At 47.6% G+C, this 24,646-nt stretch overlaps 1 protein-coding gene across 9 annotated transcripts in view; it reads right to left on the bottom strand.

Moving 5' to 3' along the window:
- The window catches only part of AGAP1 (ArfGAP with GTPase domain, ankyrin repeat and PH domain 1), a 561,687-nt gene that overhangs the window by 153,220 nt on the left and 383,821 nt on the right, over positions 1-24,646 (bottom strand). For 7 of the 9 annotated variants that reach the window (XM_061412705.1, XM_061412706.1, XM_061412708.1 and 4 more), the window contains one exon: positions 5,435-5,593. The exons of the other annotated variants lie outside the window; for them this stretch is intronic. In XM_061412705.1, the coding sequence (XP_061268689.1) occupies positions 5,435-5,593 (159 nt within the window). The remainder of the gene's footprint in view (positions 1-5,434; positions 5,594-24,646) is intronic. 9 annotated transcript variants of the gene reach the window in all.

Genomic DNA, 24,646 nt, shown 5'->3' with positions numbered 1-24,646 from the left:
CAACAAAGGTCCATCTAGTCAAGGTTATGGTTTTTCCAGTGGTCATGTATGGATGTGAGAGTTGGACTGTGAAGAAAGCTGAGCGCCGAAGAATTGATGCTTTTGAACGGTGGTGTTGGAGAAGACTCTTGAGAGTCCCTTGGACTGCAAGGAGATCCAACCAGTCCATTCTAAAGGAGATCAGTCCTGGGTGTTCATTGGAAGGACTGATGCTGAAGCTGAAACTCCAATACTTTGGCCACCTCATGTGAAGAGTTGACTCATTTGAAAAGACCCTGATGTTGGGAAAGATTGAGGGCAAGAGAAGGGGACGACAGAGGATGAGATGGTTGGATGGCATCACCAACTCGATAGATAGGGGTTTGGGTAAACTCCGGGAGTTGGTGATGGACAGGGAGGCCTGGCGTGCTGTGGTTCATGGGGTCGCAAAGAGTCGGACACGACTGAGCGACTGAACTGAACTGACATACAAACCAGAGACATGGGGGAAAAAGATAAAATGATTAAAAAAAAAAAAGGTGGAGTTTGTATTTTACTGCGACTTAGAGATAAAACACAATGGAGAGCCCTTAATCACTGATTCTTTTGTGGTTATTTTCCAAGTGTGGCAGGGAATGCAGATGCCAAGTTGAGGCCCTGAAACCCATTCATAAATGTGCTTTCTTGAAGTCAGCCATTGGATCCTGTGCCCTGGTTTTTATTAACAATTGCTTGGGGTATAGCTGGATGGTACCAACGAGAGGGAAACCAGGATGTTACTCTGGATGCAAGTGAGCCCCAGTCGCCTAGAGTTCTTGACAACATGCGCTCCGATCCAGGAAGTCTAGCTGGAGCCCGGGACTCTGCGATTCTAGCTAACTTCCAGGGGCTGTCAGATACCACTTAGTCCGTGGACCACACTTTGAGAAGCAAGGATTTCGAGTGACGGTTCTCAGACGTCAGCCTACAGTATCATTCCATGGGGAGTCTGTTAGCACAGAGGCTGCTGGGTGCCACCCTTGAGTTTTAGATTCAGTGGGTCTGGGAAGATCCCCTGGAGGAGGAAATGGCAACCCCACTGCAGTATCCTTGCCTGGAAAATCCCACGGACAGAGGAGCCTGGTGGGCTGCAGTTCATAGGGTCTCAAGGAATCGGACACGACTGAAGTGACTTAGCACCCACGCACGGGACTGGGATGGGATTTAAGAATCTATATTTCTAACTAGTTCCCGGGGGACGTTGCTGTCACGGGTCTGGGCAGCGTTTTGAGAAGTGCTGATGCAGAGTCTGAGGCTTGAATCAGGCCACCTGGGTTCACATGGCAGCTTCACCAGGATGTGACTCTGCATAAGCAATATTGAGCCCTTCTGTACCAGAGTCTCCCCACCAGGAAATGGAGCTAAGAGCAGTGCCCACTCCATGGGCAGCAAACATGACGATCCACACAAGGGCCTCAATATCATTAGCTCTTTTTTATCATGACTACTGTTTCTCTTTTCAATCATATCTTGGGTGTGACACAGCCATCCGTCCTCAGGAAATACAGATGTGAAGGAAAATCCCTGTGAAACTGCAGGAACCTTATTTCTGTGAAACTTTCTGTTGTCTCTCTAGATCTTTGCTACTTAACATGTCAGCTCTAAGTTTTAAACAAGGTGCTAATTAACTCTGCAATTAAAAAAAGTTATTTATAGTTTATCTGGCTGTGCTGGGTCTCTGTCTCCTTGGGGTGAGGGGGGCTAATCTCTGGTTACGGGCAGAGGGCTTCTCACTGCTGTGGCTCTTGGTTGCGGAGTACAGACTCTAGGCACACGGGCTGCAGCTGTTGCGGCCCCTGGACTCTGGAGCACAGGCTCAGAAGCTGTGGATCACCGGCTTAGTTGCTCCGTGCCATGTAGGCTCTTTCCAGACCAGGGATGAAACCCGAGTCCCAGGTATTGGCAGTCGGATTCTTAACCACTGGACCACCAGGGAAGTCCTAACGTTGCAATATTGACCCCTTATCCCTCATCTCAAATAGATGGGGAAACAATGGAAACAGTGAGAGACTTTATTTTGGGGGCTCCAAAATCACAGCAGATGGTGACTGCAGCCGTGAAATTAAAAGATGCTTGCTCCTTGGAAGAAAGGCTATGACCAACCTAGACAGCATATTAAAAAGCAGAGACATTACTTTGCCTACAAAGGTGTGGCCCCTCCGCTGTTCCAAGCTCCCCTTTCCTCCTCTCCGAGTTTTGGTCCAAACAGCCTTCATGTTTAGAACCTCCTTCTGTGGTTTTACACACACAAGGAATCCATCTGGCTCCTGAAATGCTGCTCAAGTTTGATTCTCTTTGGGAAGTTTTCTGTGATTAACTCTCTCATCCTTAAACCAACCGTGCAGTTTCAGCCCGGGCTTTCTCCACCCACACCCCACTGCAGGCTCACACTGCTTCTCACCTCCTGTGTCCAGGCTTCGCGCTCTGGGGCAGCAGGAGGCCTAGCTGGTGTTTCACAAACACGCTACATGGAAGAACAATGGGCACCCGGCGTTAGTGTGTGAGAATCGCTTGGTACGTTTCAAAACAGCATTCATCCGGGGGTGACCTCAGTTTACAGGCACTTCATAAAGATGCCTGTACAGACGATGAGATGGCTGGATGGCATCACCAACTCAATGGAGATGAGTTTGAGTAGACTCTGGGAGTTGGTGACGGACAGGGAGGCCTGGAGTGCTGTGGTCCATGGGTTCTCGAAGAGTCACACATGACTGAGCGACTGAACTGAACTGCACCGAACTGTACAGACCAAGGCAATCACCTTCCATGGGAAGAGGCTTCCAGCTAAATCAAGCGTCTGGAAATCGGGGAGTCTCTGATGAGACAAGGTGTGGGGGTGCTTTGGCTCACACCCGTGACCAGAGGCAAAGAGCTACTGGGTAGAGGGAGAGTTAGCTAGTAAGGCGTTTTTTTTTTTTTTTTTCCGGGGGGCAGTGGGCTGCACTTTGCAGTATGTGGGATCTTAGTTCCCTGACCAGAGATCGAACCCGCACCTCCTGCATTGGAAAGGCAGAGTCTTAAGCACTGGAGCTCCAGGGAAGCCCCCTAGAGAGTCTCTGTGCAAGCAGAATATTTGTAAAGAATGGATTTTAGGTTCATATGCTGCTTCCAGTGCTTTTCCTGAAAAAATATTCTGAGTGTGTGGGAGGCCAACACTTGGGGTGAATCTTAATCTTCTATATTATTACATAGTTATACTCCCCAAACATAACTCTTACGGCACATAAAGAGCCAAGCCCAAAGGCTGACCAAATCAGGCTACGCTGGGGGCTCAACAGTTCTCATCAGACGAGGAGAGCTCTGGCAGGGGGCAGCTGCTGGGCAAGGCAGGGCCAGGGCGGTGTGCGCACCGAGCCGAGGAGGCCCAGGTCAGCTCCTCCTACCCTCAAACACGAGCGCGCCTTCTCAGAAAGAGGGCGACATAAACCTGCTAGAACAAAGACTAATGCTAAAGGTCCTTCTAGTCAAGGCTATGGTTCTTCCAGTGGTCATGTATGGATGCGAGAGTTGGACTGTGAAGAAAGCTCAGCGCTGAAGAATTGATGCTTTTTAACTGTGGTGTTGGAGAAGACTCTTGAGAGTCCCTTGGACTGCAAGGAGATCCAACCAGTCCATTCTAAAGGAGATCAGCCCTGGCTGTTCTTTGGAAGGACTGATGCTAAAGCTGAAACTCCAGTACTTTGGCTACCTCATGCAAAGAGTTGACTCATTGGAAAAGACTCTGATGCTAGGAGGGATTGGGGGCAGGAGGAGAAGGGGACAACAGAGGATGAGACTGCTGGATGGCATCACTGACTTGATGGACGTGAGTTTGAGTGAACTCCGGGAGTTGGTGATGGACAGGGAGGCCTGGTGTGCTGATTCATGGGGTTGCAAAGAGTCAGACACGACTGAGCAAATGGACTGAACTGAACTGAACTGAAAAATGGATACACTGCAGAGAACTGGCCAATGCAATTAAGTATGTAATGGAGAAGGAAAGGGCAACCCACTCCAGCATTCTTGCCTACAACTTAGCTATTAAAACGAGTATGTGGACTACTTGCCCCTCCAAAAAGAAAAGTGACTGTGGCAACAAGAGCACATACTCAGGGGCAGAAGCCACAGGCGGGCGGTGCCCTACACACCTAGGGACCATACAAGGGCGGGAAGAGCACACCCATTTGAAGAAAATAACATGGAGGTCACCTGCCAAGGCCGTCCGGTCGGCAGGGGGAGCGGGGAGGGGGGTCTGCTTGAAACACAGCCCAGTCTGCTGAGACACTGGGCCTTCTGGGGCCCCGATGACTGTGAACACACATGTGTCACATTACAAGGGAATAACCTGCAGGCAGCTAATATATATATATTATATATATATATATATATAACGACTTCAACCCCTGAATTTCTAGAGGTGCTGTCATGATACCAGACAAGAGGTGAAACGCCCAGCCCCTGAAGAGGCTGGAGGCAGAGGTTTGCTCTCCATGGAAGCATCTCGTTTTGTCTGAGGAAGGAGGAGGGAGTGGGGTGCTGGGCTCCAGGTGAGGCCGTGTGTACGCCCCAGGCCCGCGAGGCCATAGCACCCTTTGGCGCTGCCTTCCCAGACCCTGCTTCTCCTCCTGGGCCTGGCGACGCCTCTCCTTAAGGCCTCTGCTTGGCGGCCGCTTGGAGGAGCGTGGGGGAGACAAGGATGCTGTTTACCCAAAGTACACGTCCTGCGGCAGCAGCTGCTGGGTCTACAGGGAAGACCTGATGCTGAATCTTTTAATTAGAACAAATTATGCTAAAATTACTCTAAAATCCTGTCTGATAGATGGCACAGTACAGTGGGAATTCCTTTAAATACCGGTGAACAGGCCATAGACAAAAATGCCACAGGCAAAGCATGTTGCAGTAAGCGGGGCCTCGATGCTGCATAATTCATGTGCTCACACATATGTCAAGATGGTTTCCCGGGAGCACATTTGTTTCCCAAGAAGATGTCCACACTTGAAAAAAAAAAAGCAAGAGGGAAGACTCTCCCAAACTTAAGAGGATATACCAGGAACCTGGAACAACAGATAAGGAGGAAGAATTATGTGCTTTGATTTGATGCCAAAAAAGTGAAGCCTAACCACCAACAGCGCACACTAATGATGGAACATGAAGGTCATGTCGTGGAGGGCTGTGTGAGCCAGGGCACAACCTCTCCCAAAGACTCAGTTTCCCAATCTGTCAAGGGGGCGAACCTCCGCCGCATCCCTGCACCGGAGCGGGACACGAGATGACGCGGGTGAAGCGGCCGATGGAGGACGCAACTGCTCGACAGGTGGACGGCGTGATGCCATCGGCAGGGCGGCCGCGCTCACAGCAGAGCGTCGCCTCCAGCCTCTGGTTTACAACCGAGGACCGCGGGGCGGCCCAGGTCCGCGGGGCCGTGCCTCTCTCTTACCACTGCTGATGGCTGAGTTTGCAATGACTGTAGCCTCGCTCCACTGGTCGGCACTGGAGACGGAGTAGGACCGCTGCTGCATGCCGTCCGCTCGGCTGTTGAAGGAGCCCAGGCTGACGCCGCTCGCCATCTGAGACCCAGGCGCACTAGCGACACTCCCTAGGAATAAACAAGTCAGGTGAACACCAGCGCGCACTGCACACCCGAAGCCGGCACGAGTTAGTCTGGGGGCTACGCGCCTGCGCACCGTGGACCTGACGCTGCGCGCACCTGGCGTCCGGATTCACGAAAAGGAGAGGCAACACGTGAAATAACATTCCAGAGGAAGACAGGGTGAAGCAAGCCTGGTGCTCAACAAAGGAACCCAAGGCTTCAGGTGGCTGCAACCCCCGCGAGCCAAGACAAGGACGCGCACCACCATCTCTAGACGCAACAGCGGTGAAGACAGGAGACCCACTTCTGGCGGGGAAAAAACTACTCCCGGCGGGGCCTCCCTGGTGGCGCAAGGGTTAAGAATCCACCAGCCAACGAATGAGCCGCGGATCGATGCCTGGGTTGGGAAGATCCCCGGGGAAGGAACCCACTCCAGTATTCTTGCCTGGAGAATTCCACGGACAGACGAGCCTGGCGGGCTACAGTCCTAGGGGTCGCAAGGAGTTGGACACGGCTGAGCGACTAAACAACGATATTCCCAGCAGGCCAGCGAGACAAGGCGGGTCCTGGAGTTCTGCTGCGTCAACGAATCGGTGCAAGTGAAACTATCGCCAATCGGATTGCCCTGTCTGGTGCCAGAGAGTTATTCTCGTGGGCCAGCTATACTCTAGGGTCAACGCAAATCAAAGTTCCTAGATGCGACACGGGTGGCAGAGTCAGGCTCTTAAACCGGATAAGTTTACTCTTCGCCTTCAAAAGAGACTACACAGAGGGAAAATAACCTTGGCAACTTCACAGCATGCAGTGCGGTGGAAAAATGATTCCATTGTATACTTAATGATTTGAATCAGTTGCTCAACATCAGAGTGAATTATTATCTGGTCACCAGGATTTCAAACTCAAAAATATAATTAAGCGCCTTTCTCTGAAGCTCAGCCAATCACACCTTGCTGCTAGCGAGTTCCTTGCATCTGTAAGGAGATCTTTGAAGGTATTAAATGGTTTCTTTTTATTTTTAAACATTCCTCCCATTTTTTTTTTTAAGTTTAGAACTAGTTAAGTTCTAAATTGTTTCCATAGAAGGTTTTCATGGTGCAGGATTTTAAATACATAGAGCATACTAGTAGTTCCTAAATCTGGCCAATTACCAGAATTACCCATGGAGCTTTTTTTAAAATAGCATCTGCAAAAAAACATTCAAATTTTGATTCCCAAGGTCTGGAGGGTAGAGCTCGAGGGAACACACATTTTTCAGAAGGACTCTGGCAGTCCTGGTGAGCAGTGAAGAGGCGGAAACTAGGGCCCAGCCACAAACAAGGCCCTTACTGTCATCGCACGAAGCGGAAAGATCCTGCTCTTAAAAATATATTTCTACCTTAAAAAACGATGCCGACTATACGCCGCTGTGAAAGCTGGGTGCATCTCGAACATCGCAAGAGAAATAAAAACTATAGTGGAAGCTCTTCAGCAGCAAGGAGACAGATCAGAGATGCTCCTGAGAAGTGCACCTGCCCTGGCTCCTCGGCCAGGCTTCGGGGATCTGCAGCCAGCCAGCTTCCTGTCTCCCTCCCGGCTCGGATGTTCTGATTCTAGGACTTGCTCGCGCCCCAGGAATGAGCAAAGTCTCACGTCCTGAATGACAGCATCAAAACCAGCGCTGGCACCCGTTCCAGCCCCGTCCTCACGGCAGCCCCTCAGGACAGCAGCGGGCCAGGTGTGCAGCATCTCACAAGGACGGGGGCGCCGAGGCTCAGTGAGGTGCCATGAAGGGCCACGACACACGCTCCTCGGGGTCTTCTCCACCTGCCATCACAGGGAGCGGTCCTTGGGTGCACTGTGGCCAGATGCCTGCACAGCAGGGCAGTGTAATAGCAGGACGAGCACGGCCTGGAGCTGAGCGGGTGCTCCCCTCGGGCAGCTCAGCAGGGTCTCCCCTGGGCTGACGCCTGCGTCTCCCACCACGTTCTGTACACACCTTCTGCCCTCTCGAGGAGGATACCCACTGGGCGGCATCCATCAGCTCAGGTACCTCTGGCTCCCTGTTTGGCTGGACCAGGTGGGAATACCGGAGTGTGAGGTGGGGTGCGCACGTCTGGGCTCCCTCCCTGAGCGGGCGCACCGGGACTCCCTGTGCTGGAGGCTTGCTGGGGTCACCTCTTTCCCTTTGGGTCCGGGGTGGTCCTGGTGCTGCTCTGCCAGCCCTGCCACCTGCACCACCTCCTGGCTCCCCTCTGCCCACGCCTCTCTCCCTCTGACCAGAAGGGTGTGGTCCTCAGCCTTTCCCTTCCCTGTGGGGACGCCGGTCCCACGCACCCACCATTTAAGAGGGGGTCACATCCCCTCCTGAGGCGCTGAGGCCCTTCCTGCTTTCAACAGCAGAACTCAGAAAAACGCTAACATTTTTGGGACTTCCCTGGGGGTCCACTGGTGAAGACTCCAAGCTTTCAATGCCAGGGGGGTTGCAGGTTGGATTCCCTGGTTGGGGAATCAAGATTCCCACATGCTGGGTGTGTGGCCACGAAAAAAAAGCTAACATTTTTATGGTGGATGAAAGGAAAAGAAAGAGAACAGGAGGAAAAGTACAGTGGTAATAAGATGCATGTAGGCTACGACCCCAACTCTGAGCCAGGACCCCCCCAAGCCCATGCTACCCACAGGGCTGCCTGCTGTTTGGTGAGAATGTTAAGGCGATGCTTCCATCCTCCCTTCAGTGCCCATCTGTACCTCTGACAAGTCCTTATCAAGTGTGGGCACGTGTGCACTCAGTCATGTCCAACTCTTCATGACCCCATACCCACCAAGCTCCTGTGTCCATGGGATTCTCCAGGCAAGAATACTGGAGTAGGTTGCCATTTCCTTCTCCAGGGGATCTTCCTGACCTGGGGATGGAAAGCAGGTCTCCTGCGTTGCAGGTGGATTCATTACCGTCCGAGACACCAGGGAAGCCCATCAAGTGTGTGATTTGTCCACAAAATCTCATTTCACACTACCTTTAGGCACACAAGGCCAAACACCTGAAAAGCTAAGAATAAGGTCACCGTCTGTCCGTCTTTGGACTGATGAATCGATTAGGTGCCTTTTCCTTTGTTCATTCTGTCTGGGGTGTGGTCCCGAGGACAACCAGCCCCAAACCCTCCTGACACGTTTGCTTCCATCAAAAGGTGGATGGGATGATCTAAGTGCGTCTATCCCTGACTACTCGGTGCCAGACTCCAGGAGTAAGTGTCCACATGCACTCCGACGCCGAGGTCAACCTCAACTCCAGATCAGGGACACAGGAAACGCTCAAATGGAGACATCCAATAAAGGGCCAATCTTAGGATGATAAGCTCTTTGTCTTAAGGTCAAACATCTACCACTGGAAAGCGAAGGGGTGGATTCATTACAAATGTACAGCTAATGGAAAGCTACGACGACACCGACTGTACACCTGGCTTTTCAACTCTCAGCTGCTTGGCGAATGAAATTTTTAGCACATTATGCTGCTGGTGGATCTGCTTTGGGGTTCAGCTCCTGAGGGGGCCCCCAAGGAACCAAACTGGGATCTCTGGAGTGAAGAAACTCCCTTCAAGGCTGCGTGGTCCTGGTGTCTTATTGCAGAATCCGTATGAGACCCAAAACAGCTGTGTGGAACCCTTAGGCAAGCCCACGCTGAGGACCCGTCAGCTGGCGAGGATCTTCTTATTCCTACGTCCTCAGTCACGTCTGACCCTTTGTGACCCCATGGGTTGTAGTCTGCCAGGCTCCTCTGTCCATGGGATTCTCCAGGCAAGAATACTGGAGTGGGTTGCCATTCCCTTCTCCAGGGGATCTTCCCGACCCGGGGATCTAACCTGCATCTCCTGCAAAGGAGGTGGGTTCTTTACCACTAGTGCCGCCTGGGAGTTTCTTCACTCCAGAGACTCCAGTTTGGTTCCTTGGGGGCCCCCTCAGGGGCTGAACCCCAGTGCAAGTCCTCCTGGGAGGTGCCCGTGGTAAAGAACCCGCCTGCCAAGGCAGGAGATGCAAGAGATGCAGGTTCGAATCCTGGGTTGGGAAGATCCTCTGGAGGAGGAAATGGCAACCAACTCCAGTATTCTTGCTTGGAAAATTCCATGGACAGAGGAGCCTGGCAGGCTACAGTCCACGGGGTCACAAAGAGTCAGACACGACTGAAGTGACAGGCATACGAAAGAATGAAATCCTAGTGTTTGCAGCAACATGGCTGGGCTTGGAGAGCATTGGGCCGAGTGAAGTAAGCCAGACAGAGAGAGACAAATGTGGTATGACATCATGCACACGTGGCACCTGAAAACCACGACAAAGTGAGTATAACAAAGAAGCAGACGCGAGGGCAACAAAGGAGCTGTTACCAGTGGGAGAGGGAGGGCGACGGGCACAAAGTCTTAGGTATAGAATAAGCTGGTACACCATGGGGATACAGCCACTATTTTATAACTCTAAATGGAGTGTGACCTTTAAAATTGTGACTCACTATACCTGTAACTCCCATAATAATATTGTACTTCAATAAAAAGTTTTAAACAAATTTAAGAGGACCAAAAAATCATACAGACATGCACCAACAACCCACCAGAACAACATGTATAAGAATGTACGTGGCCGAATTGTTCAGAATAACTCCACACTAGAAATGGCTGAAACGTCCATCCACCCGCCACGGGCACCTCGGGGGAGATCCAGAGCAGTAAGATGGAGGGAGTCTGACGTGGGCGACCCCAGGACAGACATCAGACAGGGTGTGGACCCACAGAAGACAGAGCCCAGGGCACCACCTGTCCTGGTCCCACACAACCGTGCAATGGGGCAAACCCAACTGTGGAGCAGGAAAGGAGACGAGGCCCCCCCTGCGTGAGTAGGGGACAATGCAGGTGGTGGTGGGATGGGACGCACGGGGCTGCCGGCCACCTGCTGTGACTTGACCTCCACGCTGGTCGCCCACGTTGTTGTCCTTTAGTCGCTCAGTCGTGTCCGACTCTTTGCGATCCCTGAGGACTGTAGCCCACCAGGCTCCTCTGTCCATTGGGTTTCCCAGGCAAGAATACTGGAGTGTGTTTGCCATTTCCTTCTCCAGGGGATCTTCCTGACCCAGGGATGGAACCCACATCTCTGTGTCTCCTGCACTGCAGGTGGATTCTTTACTGCTGACCCACAAGGGAAGCCCCATACACTTAGCTAGAACTTAGGATTTTGTGCTAAGTGTATATTCTGGAGAAGGAAATGGCACCCCACTCCAGTACTCTTGCCTGGAAAATTCCATGGATGGAGGGAGCCTGGTAGGCTACAGTCCATGGGGTTGCAAAGAGTCGGACACGACTGAGCAACTTCACTGTATATTAAATTAATATAATTTAGCACCCCACCCCCCAAAAAAAAACTCCTAAAAAAAAAAAAAAAGATAAAACTCATTTGAATGGTTTGTGAATGCAGAGGTCAGATCAGGAGGCATGAGATAAAGTTATCCAGGAGTAAGGAGACAGTTTCACCAGCGTTAAGTCCCCAAGAGTGGTCCAGCCCTATGAAGTACGGGATGCTGGCGTCCAGAGGAAGCGAGGCACAGAAGGACTGCTTTGGTATCACCTCAGTATTTTCCCCCAGCGTCTGCATTATCACGACACACATGATCGACTTCCTGGTCCATTCTGAACTCAGAAGCCTGTTCCCTCAAAGACCCCTGCTCTGGATCATCTGGTTGCTGGCCTTGATGGGCAGGGGCGGCTGCATTACGATGCTAATCCACGGAGCCTCACGCCAGCCCCTTGATATGGAGATGTGTGTGCCCACTGGGCCGGCTGATTAGTGCAAGCTTCCATGTGTCAAAAGCGCCAGATTCTTCCCCAAGAATAATTTTAGCTTTACTTACATCCCTAAAGTGTGAGAGTTGATTTGAAAAGGTACTTACCTCCACCATATGCTATTTTTCTTTAAACAATTTGCATTTCAAAGTGAATATGGCATTTATAGCTGAATGAATATCAGTATGTTGCCTGATCTCACACAAGCATGAAAAAGATGCTGGTTTTCTATTGAACAAGAATGTTTTCATTCGCCAAATGACATCAAAGACAGAATTCCTCTTTTAAGCTATAGGCTTATTACATTAAAATAGCCTGTCCTGATTTAAAAAAAAAAATACCCTGAAATAAGGCTTTTCATAGCATTCAAATAGAGATTAATCAACAATCTTTTTTCTTTAATACAAAATTCTGCTCACTGCATGTCTTGATTTTGGTTTATCTTCAATAAAGAGATTTGATCCTTCCTACCAATGCTTCAACTGGGAAAACAATACTTGGGATTTGACTTACTGGTGAATCAGCCTGGAAAAGGGCAGAAACTCTTGGTGATGGTGATAATGAAGTTTCATGCAGTCCGAGAGTGGAGGAGAAAAACCCAAAGAGGATTCTATGAGCGTGTGAGTATGAAACAGACCTTTATTTCCATTGTAGGACTTTGTAATTTTTTTAAAAAAATCATAATTACAGGAAAAAGATTGATAGGCACTCACTCTTTCCCTCGGAGGTCTCACCCTTTGAAATACAGACTGCTCTTGGAGGCCTTTTTTTTATTCCTGTGTGGCTTCAAATCTTATTAAAAAGACTCAAGAGTTCAATGTTACCATGCAAACCTATGGCTACGCCCCGGCCTGCTCCGAGCATGGGGGGGAAAACCAGGTTGGCTGGAATCAGGACCGGACAGTGGAGGCCTTCCTAACGGCTACATCACTTCAAACTAGGCCTTCGCCATCTGTTCCGTCCTCTAATTATAAACCCAAAAATAATATAATTCACAACACTACCATAAAAAGTGAGATACAAATGATTTAAGTGCCTGTGAGGAGGGCCCATTCGCCTCACTATTTGCATTGGAAATCTGCCCTCCTTTTGGCAACCAGGATTTCAGGCTAAGAGGATTTTTTTTCCCAAGGACACCTTCAGTAGCTTTTCTTAAAGATGCAGGCATTCTGGACTCAGCACTACGTGACGGTTGTTTTGTAAAAGAGCACAATTCCACACGTTTACTGCTGAGACGGGAATCGTGTGTTTCTCAGAATGCTGTGCATTCTGTTTATCTTTGGGGTATATATTTTCTGCAGTATGCTGACTGGAGAAAAAAGAATGTAGAGTCCAGACTCAGGGGTAATGACACATCTAATTACTACTAAATAAAACATTGTGGCCATGCCCAGAATTGAAAATCCTGGAATTAAGACAATCCATGGTTATTTCCTAGAATGTGGAAACAGCTCATTTTATTCGGATTTCTCCCTGTTCTAAAGATGATGTCAAGTGGGGGAAAAAAAATGGGAGTATGCTTTGTTGTAGAAATTACTCAAACTTATTTTGCAAGGTTATACAGATACACAGATAATGTAAATTAGAAGTCTACCAAAATTCACCTAATAGATCAACTCATTATTGGACATGCACAGATTTTTCTTAGTTATGACCACAGAAAAGGTGTCATATTCTATTGCACTTCTTTAATATAACGTCCCACCCATTTCTCCTTATTGTTCCAAAACCTTCATGATTTAGATCTAGAGCATCTCACTGCTCTAATGGAGATGACTCACCCTGCCATTGTCTTACCTCCGCATTGTTTGGGCTGTTTGAAATTTCTCACTATCATAAACAACGTTGCAAGGGACATCTTCTACTTTTAGACTTTTCCTTAGGCTGATATCCTAGAAGAGTTATTATTGATTGGGTCAAACAGCAGTAACATCTTTCTGACTCACGATATATGCTATGAATTAATTCTCTTAATGGACCAGTGGGCTAAAAGAAGATGGAACCTGAGCAAACAAGTCAGGTCATAATTTGTAAAATGGACACAACAGTAACAGTGATGATGATCATAATGAGATAATCACTGAGGTTAATACAGGACCAGATTACACAAAGCACTCTGCCAACTGCCAAGCTTCTGAAGATACTAGTTGCTACTAATTTTGCCAATGGTGAGTTTTCCTTTTCCCTACAGTTTAATTTTTTTTTTTCAGCAAAAATGGTGATACTGCTAATGTTGTGTTTGACTCTAAAATCTAAAAAGTCTGGGTACTCTACCCCTGTTTCCCTTGTGGTGGCGTCCTGGTGTGTGTAAGCTGCTCAGACCGTTTGCCTTGTATCTGTGTTTCGATGTTCTAGTCAACACCTCCCGTGAGCCCGAGCACTCATTCGCTGGATGACGCTTCTCGAACCCCTGCTCCTGCACACGGACCGGCACGGTGTTTAGCCTTGGCACAACTTGACGACACACTTCCCACTCTCAGTCTCCCCACCAGAGCCAAAGTAATCAGAAGTGGAGCAGATAACGTGGAAGACAGAAAGAGGAGAAATCACGTGCTCGGGGCTGACGCAAGCAAAGGATGAAAGAGAGGACCTCACGGTGCGGAGAGGTGAGCTGGAGCATCCAAGGCCCATCCCAGCATACATCCCGTCGCTGGGATGCCGCACCACCGTGGGGACGGATAGAATTTGATGTCTGCTACAATTTAGGATGAAACCCTTAAGCCCATCAGAAAGTAAGTTCTAATACCTGGAAATGGGTTTAAATATTTACTCCAAAGACAAAGCCTGCGTCTTCCAGCTGGGTGGGGTGGCACTCATTCTTGCCAATGACACCTGCACTTCTCCTGCCCGTTTACATGTGAGTGATGAACACTTGGCTACTATGCATTCTGAAGATGCTGACGAGAGCAACCATCACCCGTGCGTATTTACACGATGCTTACTTAGCCACAAGCCATTTCTCGGTACAGGTTAAATGAACAAGTTTATATGCGGTAGTTATAATGAGGTATGACAACATTACACAAAAGGAGGTTAACACTAAGGATTTTAAGTAATAAAACATGAATTTAACACTTACGCAGTCAGTTCAGTTGCTAAGTCGTGTCTGACTCTTTGTGACCGACCCCATGGACTGCAGCCAGGCCTCCCTGTCCATCACCAACTCCCAGAGCTTGCTCAAACTCATGTCCATTGAGTCGGTGATGCCATCCAACTGTCTCATCCTCTGCCTTTCTCCTCCTGCCTTCAATCTTTCCCAGCATCAGGGTCTTTTCCAATGACTCAGTTCAATAATGTTTTATAAAACACAAAGTCCAAGATGCTCATCTCTTGTCTTCTAGTGCCTTGTTTGGCTCTGTGCCCTCAAGAACTGAGTTCAATCGCTCAGTTCCTTCTTTAACGTATCCCTTCTCCTCCATCTGATATACGCAATAGGCATTTTTGCACAAAACCCCCTGTAGCTGAGCGGCGCACTGCTTTGAGGGCAGGTGTCTCTGGCTCTCACTGCATCTCCTAAGCCCTTTCAAGGAGGCGGCCTTGATGCCCACACAACGGCCCCACGCCCAGGCCTGTCCACCTGGACTTCCTCCTCTCCTCTCCAGGCCTCACAGAATCATCTCTTAGGACTGAATAGAGGCCGTCTGTGAGGAGTGAGGGCGCTGAGCAACTCTGTGTTTGCAACTGTGAGGATGTGAAGGGGGCTACTTGTTTGTGAGTCAGGACATTTGGGGGGCTGACTCCTCACTAGGAACATTCCAGAGAGAGGCAAGGTCTCTGCAGGCGTGGTTACTTGAAGTGCCCGGCCACAAGGTTTGGAGCTGGTGAAGCATCAAGATGACTTGGTTCTCCTCTGCCAATGCGGGAATGATTACGTAGCAAGTAGGCCAACCATGGACTTGACTCGCACAGAAGGGCTGTAACCTGAGGCCCCGACCAGCCTTCCTGAAGACCGTGGGTCACGTACTGACGTCTGTCTCAGAGCTCCGCCTCTCCAGCCCTTTTCCTACAGCTCCTCCATGCCGACTATTTTGCTGATCATGAAAGCATCGTATCAACAGCTGAAATCCTGTTCTCCACTGGACACACACATTTTTGAGAGGGGAGGAAGTCTCTACAGCAACTTGTATTTACTTATTGGAATATCTGTTCCCACAGAGATACACAACTTAGTATTGCCAACACCCCTCGTATGTTTATAATGAAAACCATCAAGGGTTAACTTACTTTTGTCAGTTCTTACAGAAAGGAACACTGCATTTGGAGTTTAAACGACTGAAGATGGTTTCCTTAAACTGGAAGGCGTGGCTTTGATTTCTATGTGACCTGTACCCCAAAGGTCTCAACCACAGAATACTGCAGTGGAGGAACCACTATCTGAAAGCCAACATAGTTACCCTCAATATTTATCACTTTTACATCTCACGTGACAGGCGATATTCAAGAATATTTACTTCATGCAAAAATAATTGCCGGGTCATGACGTTAGGAGAGGATCACAAAAGAAGAGAAGTAGTGGTCTCCAGCTCAAAGAGTTTACAATTTAATGCTGGAAACGATATAGCCACGTTTGCCTAAGCCTCAGGGGAAGAACGTGCAAACAGAGCAACAGCCAGCAGTAAGAAGGCATTTCTCCTAACAGCAGAAGACGCCGAACTAAATAATGGCTTGCGTCATTTCACTTCAGATGTCACCAACTTTCTCAAATTCTAGTCTTAGAGAAACCCCACGAGACATGTTTAACCTCAAAATAATGAATTACTACTTAGCCATCAAAACCTAGCCCGCTGAAACCTGGTTTATGGAAGCAGACCTCACCATGTGATGCTGATTTGGGGGAGTATTCTCAAGCAAATTAATTCTCAACCAAGAAAGCGAGAGTCTGCAAGCGTTCCGCCAAGTTATACGAGTTTAGGCGAGGCGGCCAATTTATGTACCGGCGGGTTCGTGCTGTAAATAGAACCCAGGGTGTGGGCAATAATCGGTGGCCAAGGCAGGGACGGGGTGAGAAGCCAGGCTCTGAAGCCCTAACAAGCCTGAGACGTGACCCACCGGGAGGGGATGGCTCATCTGGCTCACGGAACAGGCTCTGGAGTTATTACCATGTCTTCTAGACCATCTGAAACTAAACAAAGAAAAACTTTTGTTTCTATGAGACAACCATGGATCCAGTTTTGATGTTGCGTGATTTTTTTTTTTTTTTTAATAGCTATTACCACTGTAGCAGCAGCTTAGCGACTCGGCGTCTGCAGTGTGAGCAGTTTTGATAAACAGCCTCTGCGGGCCACACAACGGGGATAATGTATCCTTAAGTACCGCCAATGAGCTGCCATTCTGCACAGCCAATTACTTCTGTGCGTCTGTCACTCAAAGGAAAAATGACTGAGCCCATTAGATCAAACCTTTGTCACTGTTCCTAATGCACTCTTAGGCCTCATTAATCTCCGGGAGCAGCAACAGAGCCGCCGGTGTCTCATTGCCTCCCCCGACCAGGCCCACGTGAAGCCTCTCATCTCTCCCCCAAGTGCTCCGCGTTAATCAAGCTCTCCTTATTACCCCAGTCCCTGTCACGGCGGAGAGCGCGCTCCCTCTTAAATGCTCTCATTATGACCCATCTTTAGAGCCGGCTAAGTGGAAAAAAAAAAAGAGAGAGAGAGAGGAGAGGGAGAGAGGGAGAAAGAGGACGGGAGAGAAAGAGGAGAGGAAAAAGCAAGTCCGATCACATTAATATTCATGACAATAATTAGTATTCTAGGTCACTGAATATTCATGCTATTAGTTTGGTTTTTTATGGGTTTGCTGGATGTCCTGATTACTGAAGTGTGGAGGAAAACAGCATGGTTGAGACTTTCGATGTCAACGGTGGTTCATCCGCAAAACACGTTGAGATCCTCGCCGCCCCCCACCAGAAAAAAAAATCAGCTCGACCCTTGGGGGTGGCTTTCCTATTTCGAAACTGCTGGGGGCCTGTGCTGGGGGGAGGTGGAGGAGAAGTGGGGGGGAAAGGTCTCCCCCCTTTCACAGAGGTCCCAGCATCAGTGTGGTGAGGGTGAAAACACATCCACAAATACCCAACAAAAGACGCGCTTTGAGGACCACGAGAGAGCCGTCATCTCAAGATTGAATGTTGCAATCAGGAGCTGGGGAGAGCACAGGAGTAGAGAGAGGGTGGACACACAGCAGCAGAGCGGGGGGCCCCCTGGAGATCTGGGGGCATCTCCTGCTGCCATCCTGGGGGGAGCTGGGGGGTGGGGGGGCATGGGCTTAGTAAGTCTAAGCCACTAAGTCTACCCAATGGCTAAATGAACACTTCATGGCACCTGCAAAATTAATTCAAAGACCTGAGTTCTCAACCCTCTTCCTTTTCTTCACCAGTGATGAGCCGGACTATCATGATGGATTCCTGACACAGAGCTGAAGTCAGGCTTTGGAAAAGCAGAGCTTGTGTTACCCTTACAGGGATGGAGGCAGGCACTGTTCTCCCGTTTTCGAGACGAGGGAGCTGGGTGTTTAGAGACACCTGCACGAGGTCCTAAGATGGGGGAGGTGGGATGCAGTTTAGTGTCTGTGACTCCAGAGCCCCCACTGTGGGCCCTTATGTTTTCTTGCTTTCTACTGAAATGTCGAAATAACTGTCAGAGCTGACATAACTCTGTATTCTGTCACATGTGGATACAGTTCTACCAACCTGGCCTAAAACTCATGTCAGAAAGTATTTCTGGACATTTGACCACCTTATCTGGAAAAGTTTTTTTTTTAGAAAGTTTAGTAGCTCAGTCATGTCCGACTTTTTGCAACCCCATGGACTGTAGCCTACCAGGCTCCTCCGTTTATGGGATTTTCCAGGCAAGAGTACTGGGTTGCCATTTCCTTCTCCAGAGGATCTTCCCGACCCAGGGATCGAACCTGGGCTCCCACATTGTAGGCAGACGCTTTACCGTCTGAGCCACCAGGGAAGTGGAAGTCCTTCCACCTTCTCTGGAAGCATCTCTGAAATGACAGTTGGGTAGATTCTCTAAAATGTGACTTCTGATGGGTTCCCTTAGAATGGCAATGTAGGACTTCCCTGGTGGTGCGGTGGATACGAATCCACGTGCCAAGGCAGGGGACACGGGTTTGATCCCTGGTCCAGGAGAATCCCACATGTGCGGAGCAGCTAAGCTGCTGAGCCACAGTTACTGAGCCAGCGCTCTAGAGCCCACCAGTCGCAACTACCAAGCCCATACGCTGCGACTACTGAAGCCCGCGTGACTAGAGCCTGTCTCCACAGCAAGAGAAGCTGCAGCCATGAAGAGCCTGAGCACTGCAAGGAATGTCACCCTTGCTTGCTGCAACTAGCAAAAGCCCGCACAAAGCATCAAAGATCCAGCACAGCTAAAACTGAACACAAATAAAAAGAAGGGAAAAGGCAGATGCTGCCCTGGGCATCCTGAGAAACGGATCTTGGAGGAAGGGAAAGATGTGATGGGGAGGGGGGAATTGAATCAGGTCTGAATCAACAAACATCTTCTGGATTTTCCGTCTTCTTGCTTGAGTAGATGCTGAAGTAATTTTTTCAAAAACTCATTGAGAGGGACATGTCCTATATCCATGTATGTTATCCAAAAATGTTTTCTTTCTGCCTTCACACTTGATTGATAATAGCTTGACTCTACATAAGCTTCTAAATTCAAAATGATTTGTCCGTGTAACAAATACAAGGTGTTGTTCTTGAGAAGGCCAAGGTCTCTAAGAGTTTTCTTCCTTGATAGGTTAACCTCAGTCTTTCCTTCACTTGGATGCTTTGGGGAACGTGTCCATGTTTACAGAGCTTACTCTCTTATCCAATGTGATACTTGACTCTTCAAATGGGAAGACACTGGCATTTTCTTGGTCATCTCCAGCATCCTTTCTTCTGTTATATCTTTGATTACCAGCAGTATCTTTAGCAATGTTCTTTATAGTTTGTAATCCATTTACTGAAATTTTTATTTTTGCAATTTCCCCCCTTAATTTCTCCTCAGATTTTTCATCTAATCTTTTGTTTGCTTCATTTTGTGAATACAAGAACCAACCTCTTAAATCTTTCTGATGGTAGTAATTGTTGTTGCTTAGTCACTCGGGTGTGTCTGACTCTTTTGCAACTGCAGCCTGCCAGGCTCCTCTGTCCATGGGATTTCCCAGGCAAGAATAACTGAAGTGGGTTGCCATTTCCTTCTCCAGTACACGTTCCCGACTCAGGAATTGAACCTGGGTCTACTGCTTGGCAGGCAGATCCTTTATCACAGAGCTGCCTGGGAAGCCCTGATGGAGCTGTGATTTCCTCACAGTGGAGCCACGTCCTGCTTGGCAGGCAGATCCTTCATCACAGAGCTGCCTGGGAAGCCCTGATGGTAGCTGTGATTTCCTCACAGTGGAGCATCTTCACTGCAGCCCTTCTGCTCTGGTTAACTCTCAAGTCCCAAAATGAGACCCAGGCTGGGTCCGCAGTATGAAGGTATGACAATGTGTTTTTCCTCCTCCTTCCCAACCCCCTGGCAAAACGTGATGTTAATATCATCAGATTTCCAGCATTTTAATGTCTGAGATGTAGTCAGCATTCCAATACTGGCAAACCACTCCCCAATACTAGGAACAGCGTAAGACTCACCCTCCCCCAAGTGATTTTCTATCCCATTGCCCCTTTTAGACCCACCAGCTTCAATGGTCTTATCTGTGTGTTTATCGTCTGACTCCTCCAGCCCCCACTGGAGTGTACAGCCCTTGGAGGGAGGGTCTTGTTTCACCCCCTGGAACTCCAGAGCACTAATCAGGGCTGGGCAGGCACTGATTCAGTAATGATGGTCAGGGAAGAGTACAAGAGGTGGAGCAATACAGAACCCAAATCCGTACACCTGTTGAGACAATCTAAAAGTCAGCACCGACATAGCTAGGCATCACAGACGTGAAACGCGGAATGCGTCATGACCGCACACTAGACAACCAAGAGAAACATCTGGATAATTATTTCAACTAAGAAAGAGTTAAGATGGCTGGATATAAAAAATACAAAAATTCAGAGCTTTCTTATTTCTTACCAATTAGATGGTATAATAGACACACCCCCTAAAATATAACTTTCACATTTCACCGAAAATTATAAAGTAATAGAATGGATTAACAGTAATCTGATCTATCCTAACGGTAATAGAATAAATTAACATACAGAGGGGTATATAATAAGTTTGAATACATGGGAAAGAAGTGTGTTAGAATAAGAAACTCAATATAGCTAAGATGTCAGTTCCTCTACTACTAATGCATAGATTAACAGCATGACAATTATAGTCACAATGAGATTATTTTTAGGGGGAAGAGAAGGTTTCAAGTTATTCTGAAGTTTATTGGGAAAAAAAAAAAATGGGTGGCAATAACCAAGAAAAACTATAAAGTCAAAGAGTAATAAGCAACTGTTATAGGTTATACTACCAGGTATAAATCGAGCCATGAATCTAAGACAGCGGAGGAAACCCACACAATGTGGAGAAAGCAGGTCAATGGAATAATACATTTTTAAGCCCAGAAACATAACTAATTTGATTAAATGAGTTAGTTGCACAAGAAAGGAGACAGAGTCAACAGGAAAAGGAAATAACAAAGAGAGAAAGAACAAGTAGTTATGTATTTGAATAAAAAGTTTAACTAGATTTCCTATTACATATAATAGACTCAAACAAATTTAGAGATAGACTAGAGGTTAAATATAAAAAAAGGGAAAGGGACCAACAGTAAAATTATAAAACTCTGAAATAAATATATATGATTTATGATCTTATTTCAGGATTATTAAAGGGTTTCTAAATACCTAAAATAGAAACTATAGAAGTACAAGTCTAATGATTGTATTATATACCAAAGAAGGAGAACCTCTCTATGTAAATAAGACCATAAAATCAAAAAAGCAAACAGTAAATTGGGGAAGTAGCTGCAAAATATACTACAAAGTGCTAATACCCTTAATATACAAAGAGTTCTTACATGTTAATAAGCAAAAGACAAGTGCCTAGGGCAGCAACGGGCAAAGGATACATCTAAAGAATACAACATAGAAACACAGGTGACCGAAAGACACACGAGATGTTCAACGTCAGCACGGACTGAAGGATCCAAACAAGCGAAGCATGAGATACTTTTATTGCTTAGGAGACTGGCATAGATTCTAAAAACGTTTAAAAGTGAAGTGAGCACTCACTCTATACACAGAAGTTTATTTTCTATAAAGCCTCTTTAGAAATGAATTTGGAAATGTGTAACAAGAATCTTATAAATGTTTGTATCTGTTTACTGAGTCACTTCAACTCCAGACTTTTATTCTAAGACATTAGTAAGTTATGCACAAAGATTTCAGAATAAGTGTGTATCAGGTCAGATCTACGTGAATGTAAACGTTATAGAAGGGAAGGCACACAACATCGATCTGATTCTATAACGTGGAGATAGAAAGTGAAACAAGCAATCAAAAAGCTGAAAAGAAACAGCGGTTCATCCAGAGTTCTAAACCAAAGTGGCAGAATTCTAATGAGTTGACAGTGAAAGATGAGGTTAAGTACTGTGGTAAGTTCTTTGTCAAGTAGCTCTAAAATAACTAATACCCATTTTTCAGCTGAAGAAAAAAATCCATCACTTAAAAGCAGCAATGATTTACTCTGAATTAAGTGTGCTGGGTTGGAATTCTTCCTGAGACAGCTCTATGAACAGCAGGATAGAAGTCACTCTTGCTGGACACCAGTTGGTGACACCGTCCAGGGCTTGGCTGAGGGCACCACAGCCCTGAGCCCTGTGACCATGAGCAGCTTTCCTCCCCCTAAGTGGTGCTGTGCTCCGGCGGACGTCATATTCCTACTTCCGAGTCCCTACTTGTTTTTTTTTTAAATTAATTTATTTAAATTGGAGGATGATTATAATACTGTGACGGTTTTTGCCTTACATCAACATGAGTCGACCACAGCTATATATGTGTCCCCCCATCCTGAATCCCCCTCCTACCCGCCTCCCCACCCTCTCCCTCTGGGTTGTCCCGGAGCACCGGCTTTGGGTGCCCTGCTTCATGCCCTGAACTTGCACTGTTTGCGCCCCTACCTGTGATCCAAGGAGGAAGAAAAATCTACCGGGCTCCCTGAATGGCAATGCACGTGGTGTAGGTTGATTACCTGCTTGTAATAAACCGAGGGTGTGACCGTGGAAAAAGGATTTTGTTTGTGCCCCAAAGCCTCCCATTCACCCAACAGCAAGACTCTTAAAGAGAAGGCAACTGGACATTGCAAACTCAATCCCTTGGCTGAGGCCCACGACATAACATCTTCTGGGAACGTGATAAGGTTTATATGGCATTGGTGTGTTTTCTATTTGTTAACAAACACGGTATTTTCCTTAGGACAGTAAGTGGCGGTTAAGCTCCAAAGAGCACAAATCTCAAGATGACGTCCAAACCCCAAATCTTACATAGCCCACACGGCTTCAAATTGTCAGGACTCTTTCCTCATCCTACTTTCTGGCAAATTCCCACCCTTTCTTCCCACCCACACGGGCATCCCCCGGAAGCCTTGTCCCACCTCCTGGGGTGGAGCCAAGCACATGGCCTTGGGCCTTCACACCCGCTTACCTGCCCTGACTATGCGCCGCTGCACTGATTCATCTACTCATCTCTCCCACTACCCAGAGGCTGAGATTCCGGAGGGCAGGGATAACATCTCATATTTCTGTTCCCCCGGAGTGCAGGACAGTGACCAGCACACATTAGAAACTTCATATGTGCTTGTTGATTTGATTAAATAAATGGAGAGATGTGGCATGACGGTTGGTTAGAAGGGGAAATGGAAAGTTGGTGACTTTCCCTTAAGGGTGGACTGCCTTGCATGGAAGTTCTGGAGGTCGGGAACTTGGGATCCACACAACACACAATCCCTGGCATGGAATAGATACTCAATAAGTACTTTTTGAACAAAAAAAAAATAGTTTAAAATGAAGACATCAGCTTTTTATTCACTATAGAAAAAATTTTTTTCCTTGGGCAATTTTCTCTCTTCCTATAGAGTTAGCACACCATCCTGAAAAGGAAAATTCACGTATCTCTTGGAAGGAAGGTCAGTAGGCCATGAGACCCCATAAGGTAACCTTATCTGCTTCCTGGAATGAACTAATGTCTCTGTTATGAGAAAGCCGAGTTTTACTTAGATTAGTAACAACAGCTGACGTTTGTGTTGTGTTTACGGGTTTCCACAGTACCTGCCATCACACCTGTGTGATGGAGGCAGGCCAGGCCGGACCAGCCTCATGGGAAGTGTGGTCAGTTACCTACCCAACACCGTGCAGTACCCGGCAGTAGGGCACAGGCTGGCAGACCCCAAATTCTATCTCCTTTTTATTAGCCTCCTTTGGCCAACAATGTCATTCACACCGTGGAACGATGGGGTCAGCATCATTTCTCTTTAAAAGCATTTAGCATTTCAGAAAGGAAAAAAAGGCAGCGTGTTTAAGAGGCAGGGACACATGCTAGGAACGACTACAGCACAGAAATCTATTTTGAGAAAATCAGATGCAAGCTGGAGACAAAAAAGGAAATAACTGAAATCTGTTAAGGGATTCCATTTGTTGGAGGAGTCCGAGTGTGTTGGTGGGAAGACTTTAAGTCCTCACCACCTTTCCTCTGATAAGAAATCACGGAAGGCAAAAGCCACAGCATGGTTTGCCAAGACTCTTATACAACAATGAACCACAATACCCTGGAGGGCTTGCGTTGTACACCGAGGCTAGGAATTTCTCAGCACATCTATTTTGAGAAACACTGATTTTCTCTGATGCTGAATGAAAGACAAATCCTCCTTTAAAAGAGAATGCAGAAGACCAAAAGCTGTGTCGAAGAAGACATAACAGTTACAATACAAAACTGAGAGAGTCTGAGATTTTGTGCAGGTCCAATGGTTTGCTTTAAATCTTGCTCCAAAGTGGTGTTTCCATTTTTCTATGCACATTTATGACAAATTAGTTAGGACTAATCCTTGACACTTTAACAGTGAATTGATGTTTTTCCGAGGGCCCTTAAATCCTCCATCACGTGTAAGATGCAACTTTCAGCCACCAGCCCTGGAAAAGCCCAGCGGTCCATGCAGCTGTGACTCAAAGTGCCACAGTTTGCTTGTGGGCAGTGCTGGGGCCCAAGCTGTAGGGCGAACAAGCACCCGTGGAAGATGTGAGAGGGTGTCCCTTAGCCTACAGTCCAACGGGCAAAGCCTCCCCTTAACCCGAGAAG

This window comes from Bos javanicus, chromosome 3 (genome assembly GCF_032452875.1).
Source record: "Bos javanicus breed banteng chromosome 3, ARS-OSU_banteng_1.0, whole genome shotgun sequence".
NCBI classification, from domain to species: domain Eukaryota; kingdom Metazoa; phylum Chordata; class Mammalia; order Artiodactyla; family Bovidae; genus Bos; species Bos javanicus.
This window is presented reverse-complemented; position numbering and strand designations above follow the sequence as displayed.